Source organism: Sceloporus undulatus, chromosome 2, assembly GCF_019175285.1.
Source record: "Sceloporus undulatus isolate JIND9_A2432 ecotype Alabama chromosome 2, SceUnd_v1.1, whole genome shotgun sequence".
In the NCBI taxonomy this organism is placed as follows: Eukaryota; Metazoa; Chordata; class Lepidosauria; order Squamata; family Phrynosomatidae; genus Sceloporus; species Sceloporus undulatus.
In genome coordinates this window covers 19,732,631-19,751,793 of record NC_056523.1, presented here as the reverse complement: position 1 = coordinate 19,751,793, position 19,163 = coordinate 19,732,631, and the positions used below count along the sequence as shown (strand labels likewise).

General features: G+C 43.5%; 1 protein-coding gene across 4 annotated transcripts in view; it reads right to left on the bottom strand.

The window, feature by feature from the left end:
* ATAT1 (alpha tubulin acetyltransferase 1) overlaps positions 1–15,285 on the bottom strand; it is a 46,346-nt gene extending 31,061 nt beyond the window's left edge. For all 4 annotated transcript variants that reach the window (XM_042447346.1, XM_042447347.1, XM_042447348.1 and 1 more), the window contains exons 1-6: positions 15,085–15,285; positions 10,080–10,140; positions 9,131–9,222; positions 7,090–7,150; positions 4,032–4,145; positions 963–1,064 (exon numbers count right to left, since the gene is read on the bottom strand). In XM_042447346.1, coding sequence (XP_042303280.1) covers positions 963–1,064; positions 4,032–4,145; positions 7,090–7,150; positions 9,131–9,222; positions 10,080–10,140; positions 15,085–15,194 — 540 coding nt within the window. In that variant the 5' untranslated portion in view covers positions 15,195–15,285. The remainder of the gene's footprint in view (positions 1–962; positions 1,065–4,031; positions 4,146–7,089; positions 7,151–9,130; positions 9,223–10,079; positions 10,141–15,084) is intronic.
* Positions 15,286–19,163: the final 3,878 nt, after the last annotated feature.

The window sequence follows — 19,163 nt, the reverse complement described above, 5'->3', positions numbered from 1 at the left end:
CAGAGCAATGGATGCAAGCTGCAGGAAAAGAAATTCCACCTCAACATTAGGATAAACTTCCTGACAGTAAGGGCTGTTCGACAGTGGAACACACTCCTTCCTTGGAGTGTAGTGGTGGCTCCTTCCTTGGAGGTCTTTAAACAGAGGCTGGATGACCAACTGTCGGGGATGCTTTGATTTGGATTTCCTGCATGGCAGAATGGGCTTGGACTGGATGGCCCTTGTGGTCTCTTCCAACTCTACGATTCAATGATTCTAAGGCCACTCCATGAATTTTGTTGGGCTTTCATTTCATAGGGAACTGCACAGGGCAAGGAATACTCAGGTGTGCTTTACCATTGCCTTTCCTCTAAAATATAGCCTGCCACACTTGCTATTCCTTTTCAATTCCCCATCCAAATATTAATCAGACCTGATCCTGCCTAGTTTCCAAGGCCAGACAGGATCTGGTGCTTCCAGCTTTTGCTATACTCCAATATGTCTCACTCACGGTACATGAGTAGGTGTTTGTATGAATGTTGACAGGATTACAGTCTGTGCAGTTCCACTTAACAGCACGTCCTCTCAGAACCAGTATGCAACTAGAGGTCAAGAGATGGTCAACACACAAGACGTATCTCCATTTTTAAGGCGTGACCTAAGGACCTCTGGGAAGTACACACAAATTGCTCTGAACATTTTGGATGAATAAAATAATAATCTGCAAAGGCCTCTGTAGTAGCTACTTCCCACTCCAGAGTCATCCATATTTCAATCCCACTGCCTCTGCAACTTAAAAAACCAGCACTTTAGAAATTATGGACTTGTGCTGGCTAAAGCACATGGAGTATTTCTTTGACTTTTAGAAGGCAGAGATATTTCTGGATTTCCCTCTGCCCTAAACAGCAACTCCAAACAGGCTACCTCAAATGATAAAACTGCAAGATGAAGAGATGGTCTACTCCATTGTGAAGAAGACTCACTTGAGGGATAGTGTCACTGAGGCAATAGTGTTTCCGGAGAAAGGACAGGAGTTTCTCTGAGGGACGGTCTATCGCCAGCTGGTGGGGTTCTACTCGTTCCCGCTGGAAAGGGGGAAAGAAGCAGAGGAAAAACCAGTGAACATAAATACTGTGGGATAGAACTTTCAGCTCAGAAGGGGAAGGATGAACTATAGAAGCTTTCTGGAAAGCAATCCTTTCCAGAGCCAACGACATGTTTTCTTTAAGATTTAAGAAATTTTTTAAAGAGGAAAAGAGAGCAAGATAGTAGTAGTAGTAATACTTTATATCCCGCCTTTCCCTTTTGAGGATCTAGGCGGGTAACAACAGTCCAATATAACATTTAAAAACAGTAGTAACATGATCCCAATCCCCTAGCCCTCCCTCCTTCTGCTAAAATACAAATAAAACATCATAACTATATAATAACAATAGCAGTATCACACATTACACCACACATTTTGGACTCTCAAAGGATGAGCCTTTACCCCAGTGGAGAAATAGGACATCAACATAATTAACAACTAATCATGGATTCTCAAAAGGTTAATCTGAGCCAGAGTATACTTTATGAAGATTTGTTTTCAGGTTCATGGTCTAACATGGATATACGAACCATATGGCTCTCTATTTATTGTTGGAGCGCACCTCTCAGCAGCCCTACCAAGCACAGATTGGGGTCCTGTCTGCACAGGGCAAAATAACATGATCTGTCTCTGTCCTCTCAGTGATCAGTTTGGACAATGCAGGGCCCAATCCCTGGTTCTGGTGCGAACTGTCCGGACAACATACGGCCACTTCAGCACCAAATTTGCTCTATATTACCCTTAAAATATTTTTTAAAAAATCATCTTTTGCTCCAGATCTTCTAGGAAAATCTGAAGTCCCATGATGCAATGCTGGGTAGCTGTTTGCAAGTGTATCTCACTGTGCTGCCCAACCCCACTGCTGGCTTGAGTAACTCGTTCAGAGATCAGGATGAGGTGTCCAGCCATTTGATCAATGCTGGGAGCCTTGTTCTGACCTCAGAATGTGTCAGCGGCAGCAGCACCAGATGGCAGTGGGACGCATGTTGTGAGCAGCAACCTGGTGTCACAACATAGTACCCGATGTATGGTAATGGAGGGACATCGGGGCAACCTTGGGGCCAGAATACTGCTATGTATCCTGGCCCATGCAGACCAGGCCAATGGTGAGGTATGCTAGAAGCTGCACTGTAATCACATTTGGAAGGCTAAATGATCCCCCTCTTAATCTAAGTGGTCCCCAAACTTTTTTGGACTACCGCCCCCTTTCCTCTTTGCTTACAACCTCAGTGCTCCCCCCATCCCTGGATATTAGGCCTAATGTTCTAGGGCAAATTCAAAGCAGCCAATCTTGTTTACTGCTCTCTTTACTACACAGTCACTCCGGGAGCAGCAACTGAGCAGCTGGCTGTGCCTGTGCTAGCATTATGGGAAAGGGTAGGCAAGAGGCCTCTCGGTCCTGCTCAGCCAGCGGCTCAGTTGCTACTCCCAAGGGTTCCAGTTGCAAAAGACAATGCTTCTCACTGTCAAGGAATGACTCTCGTGTTGGAGAGGGATGCATCCAGTATGTATTTAGGGGGTTTATAGAAGCCACATGCTCTGGTCTGAAGACTGGCATAGATAGAGAAAGGGAGAGATTTTAACTACAGGAGTCACTCCAAGGCAAAGGACTCTTTACAAGAATTGACCCCAGATACTCCTCCCGCTCCTTCCCCAGAGATGCCTTCCCCACATGGCTTCAAGTGTTCACAACCCTATGAACAAAAGCAGAAGCAGCAGCAATGGCATCACTAAGGTGTATGGTGGTGCGGAAAGCACTGGGTGACACCCTAGAAGAGGGGTGACCCCAGTTGAGCCCCCTCCAAGTTGCAGGGTAAGGACTGCTACAGTGGGTGCCTCCACTGCATCCCTCTGGAACTTGCTGGTGCAGCGTTTCTTTCCTGAGGGGAACGGCACTATGGTAGCAAAGGAGAGGGCCTGGCTCCTGCTTCTGGACCTCGCTGGCACAGTGTCCCTTTCCTCCTTGGGGTAACAGCGCAGCGGCAGCAAACGAGATGTCCAGAGGGACAGACTGAATGACAGCAAGGTCCAGAAGGTCACACTGCCACAACAATGAGGTTCAGACAGAAGCAGCTGGCCCTCTCCTTTGCTGCCATGCTGCTGTTCCTCTCAGTAGGAAAGTGGCGCCATGGCAGCGTGACCTCTGGACCTCGCTATTGTGGTGCTATAGCAGCTCCTCCAGATCCTGCTGTTAGTCAGTCTGTCCCTCCAGACCTCGCTGTTGTGTTGCCTCAGCAGCTGAGGAGAAGGCTGGATGCAGCCCTCTGGACCTCACTGTCAGTCAGTCTGTCCCTCTGGATCTTGCTCCAACCTGCCAACCAAATCCTGGCAAAGCTCACAAAGTTTAAGCAGGCTTCCAAATTTGAAACCTCCTTTTTGTCATTACTTCTCCCTCACCATGATGTGCTCTAACTCCTCACTCCAGGCAGTCTGCCCCAAAATAGAGCTGCTTGTAGCCACAGTAGCAATGCCCTGCACCCAAGCCTCATGAGAATTTCCCAACCACCACCCCTAGCGAAAGATGCGGCTGAAAGAGTGAGCTCATGTGGGGAGGTGAAGAGACACCACCACACAAGGAATCTGAAAGACTGTGCAGTGATTTTAAGGGACCTTGAAAAGATGTTTCATATAGCTCTCACCCTCATCATGGCCTTTAAGGCCCCCTTTTTTGCACACCAATACTTTGATTGAAGGCCACCCTCCCCCCCTTCCCCTCAACGCCCCCTTGGACCTTTCTGACACTCCCTGGGAGGGCATACCACCCATTTTGGGAATCACTGATCTAACTGATGAAGCTATTCAGGATCAGGAAAGAAATATCTCCACAAATTTGGTTAGGTGCTGAGAGATTTTTGTTTTGCCATGTGGCAAGGTTTAAATGCAGTATCTCAGCCCAGTCAGAATTATCACACTGGAAGCTTCCTGCTGGATTTTACCCCTTAAGCGGGAAAAAAGATAGCTGTACCTGCAACATGTATTCAAACAGCTCCTTGCCATAGCCATGCCTCTGGAGAGACTCGTGTATGTAGAAGTCCAGCACACACAGGGGTTCCACTTCATTATGAGCTCCATTGCGGTCCTGAAAGGAAACAGGAAGATTTTCAAAATGCAACAGTTGCATGTAAAATTAAACCTACAGCTTAAAAGCTAGCGGCCATGCTAGTAGAAACTTGTAATCCAAAGAAGTAACCATTTCAGACTTTGCATAACAGGCTACAAAGGAAACCAAACTCAAATTTATGAACCACTATTACTTTGCATGTCATCTTCTACTTCCCTTTCAGAGAACACACAGATCCTGAACTCCTCTGCCTCAGGGAAGAGTCAACCCACTGAAATTAATGGATTTTGTTAATCACAGTTAACTTTATTTCAACATGTCAAATCTAAGTAAGACTAATATTGGATTTAACCCTAAACCATACTCATACAGTTGTTGTCACTGCTTCAGAGACATTCAGGCACCAGTTTACCCAGTGCATAGAATATTGTTAAAACAACAAAAACAAAACCTAAAACAGCTCATCTATCCCATCAACCCACTAAAAGCAGGATCTGTTTTCCTTCTACCTATTCCACATGTGTACATCCCAGACTCCTGTACAGTTCCCACAGAAAAGTCAAACAGTTGCTTCTGTCACCATGTCACCACCAGTCCTGTTTCCCACACAGTTTGTTTTAATCACCATATTAAGTGCTTTATTCAGAGGCATTCAAGGAAGTTATTGTCTAGAATATGGGTCAGCAACTATGGGCCTCCAGACTGCAACCCCTATTATTATTATTATTAGTAGTAGTAGTTGTTGTAGTAGTAGTATCCTGCTCTTTTCCCAGAACTGGAACCCAGAGCAGCTCACAATGTTGTGAATTATGTTATGCCCGAGTTGGGCATATTAAAAGAAGAATGCATTTAAAAACAGAAAAGTGGTACATTAAAACAGAATTAAATTGTTACAATATTAAAATAGACAGATTAAAAGAATAAAATACAGTTAAAAAGATAAAACTCTTTAAAATACTTACAACGATACAACATCCCCAGCCGGTCCTTTAAAAACATTCTGTTTTAAAAGCCTGTCTGCATAAGATGGTTTTAACCTGCCAGCAGAAGAGTTCCAGAGTCTAGGGACAGCCAGGGGAAAGGCCCTCTTTTGTGTCCCCACCAACCGTGCTTGCAATGTGATCCTCTCCTGAGGATCACAGAGTCTGGGCCAGCTCATACAGGCAGATATAGTCTGCCAAATAGCCAGGACCTGAGCCATAAAGGGCTTTATAGGTCATAACCTATAAGGGAAGAGGGAGAGATGGGCAGGCCAACTTCATCAGGCCTTGCCTGAAAAGAAGAAGGCCTCCCTCTATCCACCACCATCTAGAGGGAGAGATGGGCAGGCCAACTCCAGGCCTTGCCTGAAACAGAAGAAGGGCCCTCCCTGCAGTTATCTGCCTTGGTCCAGGCCTCAGAGGGAGAGAAGATCTGTTGGGCTTTCCCCCTTCCCCATCTCCAGGCCCTTCTCCTTTTGTGTCTTGTCTTTTTAGATTGTAAGCCTGAAGGCAGGGAAATGTCTAATTTAAAATAATGCAAGCCGCTCTGATAGCATTTTGGGTGAAGAGTGGGGTATAAATACTATAAACAACAACAACAACAACAACCAGCACTTTGAATTGTGCCCAGAAACAAACTGGCAGCTAGCAGAACTGTTTCAACAGGGGCGTTGTGTGGCCTCTATAATCTGCCCCAGTTAGTAGCCTGGCTGCTGCTCTTCTGACCAGTTGCATTTTCCGAACACTCTTCAAAGGCAGTCCAAAGTAAAGCATGTTACAGCAGTCCAAATGGGATATAACCAAGGCATGTACCACTGAGACCAAATCCAGTGTTTCAAGAAATGGGTGCAATTGGCAGACAAGTTTTAAATGTGCAAAAGCACTCCTGGTCGCTGCAGAGACCTGGGCCTCCAGGTTCAGAGCTGAGTCCGGGAGTACCCCCAGACTGTGAACCTGCATCTTCAGGGGGAGTGTAACCACATCTAACACAGGCTGGGTCCCTGTTCCCTGATCTGCCTTCTGACAGTCCAGGAGCACCTCTATCTTGTCTGGATTATGTTTCAACCTGTTTGCCCTCATCCAGTCCATTACCAGGGACATAGCCGGGGGGGGGTTCCTTGGGGTCCGGACCCCCCCTTCCATTAGATAAAAGGAATGGTGTGTCCTGATGTGCTGCTGCACCCAAGCCCCATTATAATGGTGGCACTTAGTCTGGACCCCCCCCCCTTCCCAAAATCCTGGCTACGTCCCTGCCATTACTGATGACATATATTGGTTTAGAGCCAGGACTCCTATAATCCCTTATTGGCTATTTCAGCTAGGCTGATGGAAGTTGTACGCCAAAAGCCATGGAGGACCACAACAGCCAATTTCTGGTATACAACAATCTTACCCACTCTCATGACCTCGAATATGTTGACTGACGTTGATGTGAATCACAGCCCAACACATAGAGAGGACCCAAAAAAAAAAAAAAAAAAAAAGGGCTGGCCCATACTTTTGAGTGGATTCTTTTCTTAAAGAGAATACTACACTGTGATGAACCCACTGGGCAGACTTGGCTTCCTGGCAACCAATCTTGGTTCAGGCAGACTGTGAGGGAGGGCTGCAGGGGAATTGGAAGGTATAAAAGTACAGAGGGCCCTTGGTATCTGCTAGGGTTTGGTTCCAGAGCCCTCTTTGGATACTAAAATCCATGGATGCTCAGGTCCCATTAAACACAATTGCAAAGTGGAATGATGTCCCTTATATAAAATGGAAAATCAAGGCTTGCTTTTGGGAATATATATGATACCATCACATACACATATTTTCTCATACAAATATTCTGGTTAGGTGGGAAGAGAAATTGTGAAACTAAGCTTTTTAAAAATGCTGGTCTGATTGTGTCACTAGACATGTAATAAACACATCCAAGCCTTGTTTAGGAACCAAGCATCATAGGCATGCACTCTTACAGCTAATTTTTCAGTGAAGCTTACCAGTACAAAGAGTTTTTTGTAGCCAACCTTAAGGAAGCCAATTATAGCTCCTTTCCCAGTTCTGAAGAAAGAGAAAGATATAATACATTAGTAGGAATAGATGACTAGTGACTTAGATGAAAAATGAATGGTGTGAAGACCTTAGATGAGGGTCCTCAAGACAGACAGCACATAGAGAGTGTCAATTAAAGTCTGGATGGGCAACTTGTGGCCCTCCAAATTTTGTTTGGACTGCAGCTCCCATCTGATTTAGGCAGCTTAGTCAGTGTTTAAAACTAATAGGAGTTCCAATCCAGCAACTGCTGAAGGACCAGAAGTTGCCCATCATTGAACTGAAGGCTGTTCTTGTGTGCGTTGAAATCATTTCCAAATTATGGTGATCCAAAGGCAAAACTATCATGGAATTTTCCTGGCAAGATTTGTTCAGAGGGGGGTTGCCATTGCCTTCCTTCAAGGCTGAGAGAGTGTGACTTGCCCAAAGTCACCCAGTGGGATTTCACAGTTGAGTGGGGATTCAATTCCTCGTGTCCCAGCATACTAGTCTAACAAACCCTACACCATGCTGGCTCTGGAGGCTAAGTGAGTAAAATTGTCTCTTTTTAGTAATGCAAGCAAGTTTCTTTCTCATAAACAATTGATTGTGTATTTACATTTGGCAGCTCTTTTAGAGACCGCATATAATTGGAATGGTTTAGATGCCCTGTCAATTTATTTAATTATATTTATATACCACCTTTCTTCCAAAATATCTTGGTAGATAGAGTAAGTTTGGGATATGCTAACGGAAAGATTAAGTGAAAGAATGAAAAACACTGGAAATGTCACTCTAAATTTCATGTGATAGAGCACAAGTTTATTAGTTATGCAAATGAAAATGCCAGTCTTTTCTTTCCCCTATTCTTACATGTTGATTTTTGGAGAGATACTGTATTATAGTCATTGCTTTTGTGCTGGCTGGAAACATTTTTGACTCAATACTTATGAAACACAAACTGGATACACATCATGGTATTGGACCTCAGATACATTGTTGCTTGTGTTTGTTTCTGTAAAATCTTTAAAATACAGTACAGGGGTACCGCGGGTTACGAAATTAATTCGTTCCGCCGCCACTTTCGTAACCCAAAAATCTTCGTAAGGCGAAAAAGCCATAGGCGCTAATGGGGAAAAGCTGCGATTTCGTGCGAAATAGCGCCGAAAAGCACCAAAAAATTTTTCGTAACCCGAAATAACCTTCGTAACCCGGAACAGTTTTTTTAAATGGATTTTTTTCGTAACCCGGAAATTTCGTAAGGCGGCGCATTCGTATCCCGGGGTACCACTGTACTAATAAAAACACTAAGAGAGTGCCCTTCCAAGAGAATCCCATGGCTACACTTAGATTTAAGAAAAAAGACAGAATTGCTGAGAATTCTGGTTTGTTATTTGTGAGAAGCATCATGCTCCGTGATTTTCTCCTTTGGCTCCTTTCACTTGTGGGAGCTGTTAAAACTTATCAGGGAGCAAAAAATTCCTATTACATTTACAACCTGATGCTGACTTGATGCTCCCCCATTAAAAAAAAAGAATATAGAAGCAATTCATGTGCCAAAATCTGCTTCAAACTCTGTTTTGCTAAGAGGCTGACAAACCAGGTGTCTGGGTTTATATGCAATGGGAAATGTTTTGTTCTTTTTTAATTTGAGATTAGAACAGCTGCTTCTGTGAGGAGCCAAGTTGGTGTAATTGGTTTGTAAATAATTAGCCTTAAATATCAGCAATAAGCAATAATTTTTAAAGAAAATGAATACTGATATTTCAAAAAATTGTCCATGTTTTAACAGGTTCCAAGAAAAAAATACTATGGCCAACCTCTGTGTGTGATCTAGGAAAGCAGAGCCTTTTCCAGCTGAATGCCAAGATGATCGCCATGGAAAAAACATAAACTGCAATCTTATACGTGTTTTCCTAACAGTAAATACCCCTGAACTCATTATGGCCTGAGTAGGTATGCCTAGAACTCTCCCATAAAGGACCCAATCTCTCCTGCACTCACACTCACGTTTTTGCTTCACTATCCTTCAGGATGTAGAGAACATGGCGGTTGGTTTGCATTCGTGAGGCGCTGGTGATTGGAATTGGCAGATTCTGGGCCTGAAACCAAGAAGATTCTAGTTTCAGAGATCTCAAAGGTGGAAGAAGAGACTTGAAAGGCCAACTGGACAAACTGATATCTGAACTGCAGCCTGTATTTCTTGGTAAGATCCCTTCTTTTATTTCTTGCACCCTTTGGAGAAACAGCACCACTTTACTAAAAGACAAATCTCTAAGCTCTGGGCAACCTGTGACTCTCCCTTGACCCCCAAAATATAGCCTGCCCACCCATTCATGGCACCCTGTAATGGGTTCAAAAGGTCTGCAGTCTGGAATCTTGAACATAAGGAAAATATTAAGCAGTTGAATTCAGTTTGGTGGACCACAAATTGTGCAGACTTGATGCATCATTATTGGAAGCCTGAGGTACCTTCATTACGTGTTCCGTTCAATAGTTTTAGACAGACCAAGCTATCCCTAAGTTTCACATTTGTCTCCTTTGTTTTATCAAGATGACAGAGATGGGGCTTATCGTTTCCCTTATTGCACTGTTGAGAAAGTAAGACTGAGAGCAGAGTCTGAGACAGAGCCTGATTTATTAACCCAGCCCATCCACAACCAAGCACAGATCAGAACTCAGATTTTAAGGCTACAAATTCAACACTGACCACACAATCCTGCTGGATAGATTGATATAAAATCCCAGCGCACTGTCCCTCTTAAATTTCCTTGAGGATGTCCAAGACTTCATAGGAATAAGAAAACTGGTTACACATATTATCCTGAAGCTTTTATCTCCATGCTGGCTGGGGCTGACAATGGTTGCAGTCTTCTGCAACATCACCATTACACTGTTCCCCATTTACAAAGAATGCATAATCTATTTCCTGGCCTTCCAGATATAAACATTGACTTACCTTGGCAGAGGCTTTGCCCATCTCATCTATAATCGTCATAAGCTGGTGCTGTAGATCCACCCTGATAAGAAAATAAACTCAATGGGTTAAAGACTGAAGGGATCTAATCACAGTGGAAAAGTACCATAGAAAGTTGTCTGAATTCCCAAGGAAGGAATAAACTTTGTTACAAGGGAAGCATGAGCAAGAAAATATATATATATATTAGGGCAATTTCTTAAAGCCAATCTTACATGGCTTTCCAAGTACCAGGTCCGCTGATTTTAATGGGCCTTTCACCCAAACAGAGCTTAGGCGGGGTACAGACGGCCCAAAAAGGGTGGTCTGCCCATGCCATGTTTTGCTGCGCAAGGAAGCTGCAGCGGACAAACCGCACGGCTTCCTCATGGAGCAAAAAGAACCTGCAAAGAGTGGGTTCTTTTGTGGCACGATACTGATGCCGCAGTGTGCCAATGGCACACTCGAGACGTCAGTATTGCACCGTGATGTGAGGACGCTAAGTGTCCATTACATCAAAATAGTGGTGCCCATCTGTACAGGATGCCGCCATTTTGACACCCTCGTTGGGAAACACCACCCCTCGAACGTGACGAGGGCGGCCTATAGCGCCCGTCTGTACCGGGCCTTAGTATTCTACAGGTAATTAATACAATGATCTGCTAAATGTGCTAGAATTACCCATAACCGAGCAGCAGTAGGACCTACAGAATCATCTCACAAATGTTTAGTTAGGGATGGCTTCAGAAAATTATTATAGGCGGGTTACATACCGCCATTTGGGACGTCCCCAGGACTCTGTCCGTAACAAATGGCGGCGGCCATTCCACATGGCTGCTGCCATCTTGACGTAGCGGACGCTGTGCGTCCGCACATCGCACAGCGCTTATGATGTCGCGAGGGCGCCACTGGCGCCTCGCGGCATTATAACTGCGACGTGAGAAAAAGCTCCATTTTGGAGCTTCTTTTTTGCTCTGCGCGGGAGCCGCGCGGTTTGGCTGCTGCAGCTCCCTCGCGGAGCAAACAGCAGCGGCGGTCTGTAACAGACCATAGTTACTCTTTTTAAAAGTCACATTTCAAGCTTTGCCCCCAGATGCATATGTGTTTTCAACCCTAGAGTACTCTTCTCTCAAGATTACAGATCCAACCACCAGATCTCCCTCTTCAGAACACAAGAGGCTGGCTAATAGAGAGGCAGACCATTGGCCCATCTAAGTCAGGACTACCAGCACTAGCTGGCAGCCATGGCTCTTAGGTTTCAGCCAGGATTCTTTCTAGTCGTACCTAGAAATTCCTGGCATTCTACGACGGTTTCCTACCCAAATACTAATTGGGCCCAAACCTGCTTGGTTTCTGAAATCAGATGAAATTACCTAGAGGTGATACTGGGAGGAGGCACACCTGGATTTTATATGCTCCCATACATTCAACTTCCTTCCAGTTAAAAGGATCTCATCTGGTGGTACTAGGAAAGATACCTTCTGAGAAACTAAGCGCCTACTGCCAGGGCTAGGTGCCTGGACTCAATGTGTGTCAGTTTCATATGTGAACCCAATCAGCCCCACAGACTGCTGTCATTTGACCTATAAGGATCACAGTGAACTGTAGCCCATGTAGACCACAGAGTGGCATTTGACTCGATCCAGCCGGAGCCAGTAGATTCGGGCTGGGATGGGCAGGGCTGGGATGGGCAGGGCAGAAACATGAGTTGTCTGGAACAACTGAGTGAGTATAGTTGCTAGGTAATCTTATGTGTTTTGTCCATTCCAGTTATCCTTGCAGGATTTTATTAGGAATTTCCATCTCAAAGGTGCTAACCAGAAGTAGACCCAATAGTTCATTGAAATTGTCATAGCACTCAGGAGCTTGACTTTCTCAGCTTCTCCACAAACCTCATGTGCAAATTCAGCTGTGCTCCCAGATATCTTGGACTATACCTTCTATCAGTCCCAGCTGAAAGATAAGAATGATGGGAGTTATAGTCCAAATCATCTAGAAGACACTGGACTGGAAAGGATGTTGTGAACATGTCCCTCCCCTTATCACAGCTAGAGGAAACTAGATCTTGAACCTCCCATTCTTTCCATAAGTCATGCCTTCCAAGATATAAGGCCCATTTTACACTATAGCAATAGCAAATACTGTACATTACACAGTGCACTCCCTATTGTTAATCACTGTGCTGGTGTATGTTTTAATATATGTTTTAATCTGGTTTTAATGTTTTCTGATTGTTTAACTGCTTTTTTTAAAAAATTGTATTTTGTGGACTTTTAAAAATGTTTTTAATTGTTGTAAGCCACTTTGAATCCCAATCTGGGAAAAGCCGGGATATAAATATAATAACAATAATAACACCAAAAGCTGAATATGCAATGACATGGGACAAATACTAATAGATTACTAAATGTGACCTAGCTCGCTAGGGTAGACAATCTTCCACAGCAGGGATGAATAACGTAACAAAATGTAGGACAGAAAGTGGAGGGCAACTCTGGCTTTCTTGATGACATTGGATTACAACTCTCATGAACTTTAGCCAATACAGCTATTTGAAGGGTGAGGCAAACTGCAGTCCAAAAGCATTTGAAGGTCATAGATGCCTAGAGAATGGCCTAGAGAATTGTGTAGATCCATTCTGGAAACAAAGCATAAGAAGATACTTGGTGGATCAGAGTCCTGTTAGATTGTTATAAACTAGGATGCTTTGGCTGCCAACTTTCAGATCTGAAAATATACTACAAAGTATAACCTATAGAGTATAAGATCTAAAATAGAAAGCACAACGCCTTGTGTGCAGTTGGCCCTCCACATTTGCGGCTTTATTTGAGGTTTTGATTAATGGGTTTTCTCTAGAAATCTCTAGGTCTGCAGTTCTCAACCTGTGGGTTGCGGAATTAGGAAGGTTGAGAACCACTGCTCTAGGTGCTCCAGCTCAACTCTGCCAGAGGTTGACCATAGAGTTGTGCTGGAGAACCTAGAGAATTCCAGAGAAAACACTTCTCTAGGCATTTGTAGGTCCTCCAGCATGATTCTATGATCAGCTTCTGGAAGATGTTGACCACAGAGTTGCATTGGAGGACCTGGAGATTCCTATAGAGGGGTTCTCTCAGGTAAAAAGAATAATGTTTTTTTATTTGCGGTTTTCCCACATTCACGGGGGTCCTTCACCCTTAATTCCAGTGAATGTGGAGGGACCACTATATTAGAGAATGTGTGTGTTACTGCCTACTCAGTGGTAAACAAGGTAACAGAAGGTCCAACAGATCTGACTACTAATAAATTCCCTAGCAGGTGCACTGGCTGGTGTACTTAGGATGGCCAGCAGCCAAAAAACCCAACCGGACTTTGACAAATTAGCTAGCATGGCCAGGATGATCAGTACAAGCAGTTGTAAACATTGACAATGCCCATACATGTGTGAAACTTTAGTCTACTCATACCCTGAACAGGTACTGAACTACAGGAAAAGAGATGTCAGTAAAACATTAAGAGGAACTTCCTAACAGTAAGAGCTGTTTGACAGTGGAATACGCTAAGAAGATGGTGAAGTGTCCTTCTTTGGAGGTCTTTAAACAGAGGCTGGACAGCCATCTGTGCTTTGATTGTGAGTTCCTGCATGGCAGGGAGTTGGACTGAATGACCCTTGGGGTCTCTTCCAACTCTATGATTCTAGAAAGCATGTTTTAGAACAAATGTTTTTTTATCAGTTAAATAGCATTTTAACCTTGATCTTGACTATAGTAGGATATATACCGTAAGACAGCCAGTGTGATGTAGTGTTTTGAATGCTGGACTGCAGCTCTAAAGACCAGGTTTCAAATCCCCGCTCAGTCATGGAAACCCACTGGGGTGGCCAGGGGCAAGTCCCACTCTCTCAGCCTCAGAGGGAGGCAAAGGCAAATCCATCTCTGAACATGTCTTGCCAAGAAACCTCCATGATAGTTTGCCTTAGGGTCACCGTAAGGTGGAAAGGACCTGAAGGCATACAACAACACCATACTATATGTGTATCTCAGTTAATGTAACAAGTCTGTTCCTGGGCATTATTCTTGTCCTCCTTGGTGGTTAGGACACCTGGTCACCCTGAAATGCTATGGAATTCTGGGAACTGTAGTTTTGAGAGAAATGATTAGCCTTCTTTGTTAGGAAGCTCTGGTGCCACAACGAACTACAATTCCCAGGACATTATCACACTACGCTTGTTAGAGCGCTATTATTCCACTTCAACCACCACAGCTGCCTCCTGTGGAATTCTGGGATTTGTAGTGAGGGCCGAGAGCTCTCTGGCTGAGAATTCCCAAGGCCCCTCCTTAAACTACAAATCCCAGGATTCCACAGGAGGCAGTCCTAGCAGTTAAAGAGTGGGAACAGTGTGATGTGATAATGTCCCAGAATTCCACAGCAATTTATAAATTTTATTATTATTTGTGATTTACTATTATTTGTGATTTATTATCTGTAATTTTTATTATTGTTGTTATTTGTGGTTTTTTATTATTATTTATTACTAAAAGTGGTGTCAAAGTGGAGTTATTCGCTCAGTGTGGAAAAAGCCTGTGGCAGCTTATCCTTATTTCGTGAGCTTTTGGGGTTGGCGCCTCATATTCGCCTCATAAACATAACAACAACCCTGTGAGGTGGGCCGGGCCAACCCTTGGGCCACGCCCCAATAACGGTCATTCGCGCGCAGGGAGGGCGGGGCTGTTTCCCGGCATTCCGCGCGCGCGGAGGCCCCGCCCCGAGACAATGGAGCCTATTGAGGAGACAATAGATGGGCGTGTAACCAATGAACGCACAAAGGGAAGGTCGGGACCGACAGGGGGAGCTGGCTCGCTTGGGGGGGGGAAACAAAACAGAAGCGTTCGATTTCCCAAGAAGCCCCGGGGCAAGAGGGCAAGGAGATGGTTACTTGCCTACTCTGCTATGATTTGGAGAGCGATCAATCAATCAATGCCTGAGGCTAGTAAAGGGGAGGAGGGGGCGTTCCCTCCGTTGCCGTGGTTACCTGTGAGTCGTGGTGAAGCCGGCTCCTCTCCGTCCCGAGGGCTGCAATTGTTGGTCCACAGTGGTGATCCGCTCCCCCAGAAGGACGTCCACGTCGAAGGGGAACTCCATGTTCCCTGCATCCGGGTCCTTATCTTTTCTGCCTGTGTGGACTTGCGGCTAACTAACAACACAAGAACAGGAGGGCTGCTGGCTCTGGACGGCGACGTGGCGGCGGTGACGCGCTACGCTCGGCCACGCCCCTAGCAACCAGGCCTAGTCTCGGCGCCGGCCTCGCCCAGCCTTGGCAACGAGTGTAAAAACATATAGCACATAATAACAAAATACCTTACGGTACAAAGACAATACTAAACATGACTGCCTTCCCTTTCCTGGCTTGTCTATTTTCCATGTACTCCATCACTTTTATCTTCCATTCATCAATTTCGAGCATATATGACCCTGGCAGCAGAAATCACATAAAACAGTAACTCCCCATATCTCCTTTCTAACTTTTCTCCCGTCATCCCTCATATTAATATTTAATAAAACACATTTTAAAAAGATAATACTATAAACTGTATATGGCTCCATGCTCTGGAATCTTGGGATATCAAGTTTTGTAGGCTTCGTTGTTGTGACCCCCAGAGCTCTCTGACAGAGAAAGCTAAACAGCTCACAAAACTACAGATCCCAGAATCCCATAGCTGCCAGTTGTCAATCTGGGTTATTTCTGCAGTTTGTTGCTGTGTACCTTCAATTGTTGCCCATTTATGGCGACCCTAAGGTGACTCTCGCATGGGTTTTTCTTGGCAGAATTCCTTCAGAAGAATTCTTCCATTGTCATCTTCTGAGGCTGAGAGAGTGTGACTTGCCCAAGGTCACCCAGTGGGTTTCCATGGCTGAGCCAGGATTCGAACCCTGGTCTCCAGAGTCATGGTCCAACCCTGAAACCATAATGCCATGCTGGCTCTTGGATTCAGCATTAACATTTGATTGGATTTTGTCTACTAAATGGGGTATGCTTGTATATGTTGACTCAGAAACTCAGTATGCTTCCCTCCCACCAGTGATATAGACTTGGGCTCAAGTCAGACTCATGTCGCTTATTGACTCAGCAATACATTATGCTCTGACTCAACTCAACGTGAGGCTACTATATTTTTAGGGATTGACTTGGTTTCATTATTCACTTTGAGCAGCAGCCAAGACCGGCAGCATGGGGCACTTTTCTTGGAGGGGACCAGCAAATATGTTAGGCAATAGGCTTGGGGCGGAAGGACTGTCCTAAAATTTCTTGCAAGGACTTGAAACTTGAAGGTAGAAACTTGGGACTTGACTTGCAACTTAGGGTAAGGTTTAATACATGTCTGCCTCCCAAATACCAAGCACAGGATGGTGATTACAGCCTTCATTTACATGTGTTATACGGATACTGTTTCCAGAGAACATTCAACCCGACACATCTATTTTCAAATTAAACTTCTTTGTATTACCTCAGGACAATTTCACTTTTAAAGTCTACTGCATTATCGAGGGATGTGATCATTATTATTCTTTACTACTTGTCTTATATTGCCTGCTTATATTTGTCCTATATTTCCTGCTTAGTGTTTTGTTTTTTTAAAAAAGGAGAAGTACCTGATTTAATTTCACACTTTTAAACTTGACAATTAAAATACAGTATAATGCTACACATGTCTTGTTTTTAATTTAGCGTAATTCTAGGGAACTGGGTACAGTATTGCAGCTAAACAATTTTACCTCATTTTAGGTATGTAGTATAGGCAGCTTTTCTATTAAAAAATGTGCAGACTGTGTATAGCAACATAAAGTAACTGACAAGATCTCTCACAAGTGTTAACAGCTATCAAAAGTGTAAAATAATTTTCTTTTGGTATGACCCCATTAAATAACAGCATATAATGATAATAAACATGTGAAATAGCACTGAGGGAGTCAGCTTGAAGAAGAGAAGGGCTTACTGGAATTTGCATTTAGTTTCCCAAAATCATTTGAGCTCTCTTGTTAGCAAACATGCAATTTTGTGTTACTGTACACTATTATACATAAAATTAGTTGTCATCTGCTGTGAACTGGTTTGTAAACTGCATTGTGAACAAGATATGTGATCACAAGGGTGCCCAGAGCACTCTGCTACTTCCAAGGGATGTGTCATGGAATTTCCCAAATGCAGGTACAGAGAAACCAGAGTTGAAACAGCTTCTCAGAATGTGTGCTTAAAAGTATGTACACGTGCAATCACTATACAACAGGGGTGGGCAACTGTGGGAGGTTAGGGAGCCACAGTAGTCCCCTAGGAGGCTGCACCCACCACCACCACTGCGAAAACCAACATCTTTACCCCCTAAATAACCCCAATGCTCCAATATGCTCTCTAGGGGCTGTGGGAAGCACTTTCACCATGTGTTTAGGCCCAAGAGGCTTTTTTCCAGAACAAGAAGTGACCAGAAACCACTACGGTTTTTTTAAAAAGGGCCTTTCCAAAATGCCCCATATACCTATATGGAGTAATTTTTCTAAACCCCCCACATGGGGCCTTAAGGTCACAGCAACAGCCTACCTCTGCTATACATGCTTTAAATCAGATAAAATTAACTGACCTAATTTGATTGTACTGTATTAATTTGTGTGGGGCACTGAAAAGAACAAGTATGTTACTTGTTTCATTTGTTCTGAGATTTTGACAATGAGCTACGGCTGTGTTTATAATGCATTGAAACACAAAATGTAAATAGCTAGACAGACCAGGGAGCACTTTCTTGAACCTCATTGTGCTGCTCGTGGAGAAGAAATAGGATATAATTGTTATTGTGCATCCTTGGTACTCTTAATATTTCAAACTACTGTGCCTGTTCTTGCAGTTGCTTAGAAACATTTAACAAAAAAAGTGGTGAGGGGGAAAATGTCTTTAAGGTACTGTAAATTAGCATGGCGTAGTGGTTTGAGTACTAGATTAGGAAACTGGGGGCTAGGGTTTGAATTACCACTCAGCCATGAGAACCTACTTGGTGACTTTAGATAAGTCACTGTTGGTCAAGCCTCAAAGGAAGGGAAGGGAAAACCACTTCTGAACAGATTCTACCAAGAAAACCCCATTATAGGTTAGCCACAAATGACTTTTAAGCACACAACAACAATCACATTACCTTAAAGAGCATGGTGATTTGTTCTACAAGAGCCACTTTGAAAAGAGCAATGAATAGGATTGTTCAGATTATATAGTATGCAAAGTCACAAGCTACATAAATATGACTGGCCCAAGGTCACTGAAGGAATATTACACTTAATTACATGATACAAGTCAACAATATTTCTTGCCTTGTTTGGCATTTAATTATTTGGCAATAATCCCAGGTATGAAACAAAATGTAATTCATAAATAATTTGCCAGGCCACTTACAGTCATTCACAAATTCCTATGTTCATCAATGACAGCCAGAAAAAAACCTGATTAGTTTAGTTTCCTTATTCTTTACTATTTCTAACTTGTTCTTTGAAAATTTGAATTATCCACTAACTATAAACATTTTCTTTAAAGTTATTCACAAAATGCTCAGGATACACACAGTTTCCTAGACTTATGGTTTTTCAGCAAGAAAAAAATTACTCTCTCAGAAATTTGTATAGCAAACTTGGAAGTAAGGTAGCTAACATCCAGCTTTTCCAAAGCAGGATCAGTGAGAAACCACCAAGGTCAACTCCGCTAATGTATTTGATATAATGGACCTTTGACTCAACAGAGGCTGGCTTAATACCAGCGTTACATTTTAGGGATTTATTATTATACTCCTTCTAGCTACACGTTTCTTACAGTGTTACACAGGAGTGGGTTGCATACAGTGACTGGAATTTATAATCTTTTTTTCTGTTGTTCTCTCACACTGCTTGGCTCTTTGTCTTAAGAGCCAATATTTCACAAAGAATATTGCTGTAATATATTTGCTAGTCATTAGGGCATCACTGGGTCTTTTATTGCCAATATTTATAATCCAATCTGAATCCTCAACCAGGTGTATTATGCTATCTATTGAACAAACTGTTAATCTGAAACTGCTCTCCCCAAGTCCCCCATTTTCT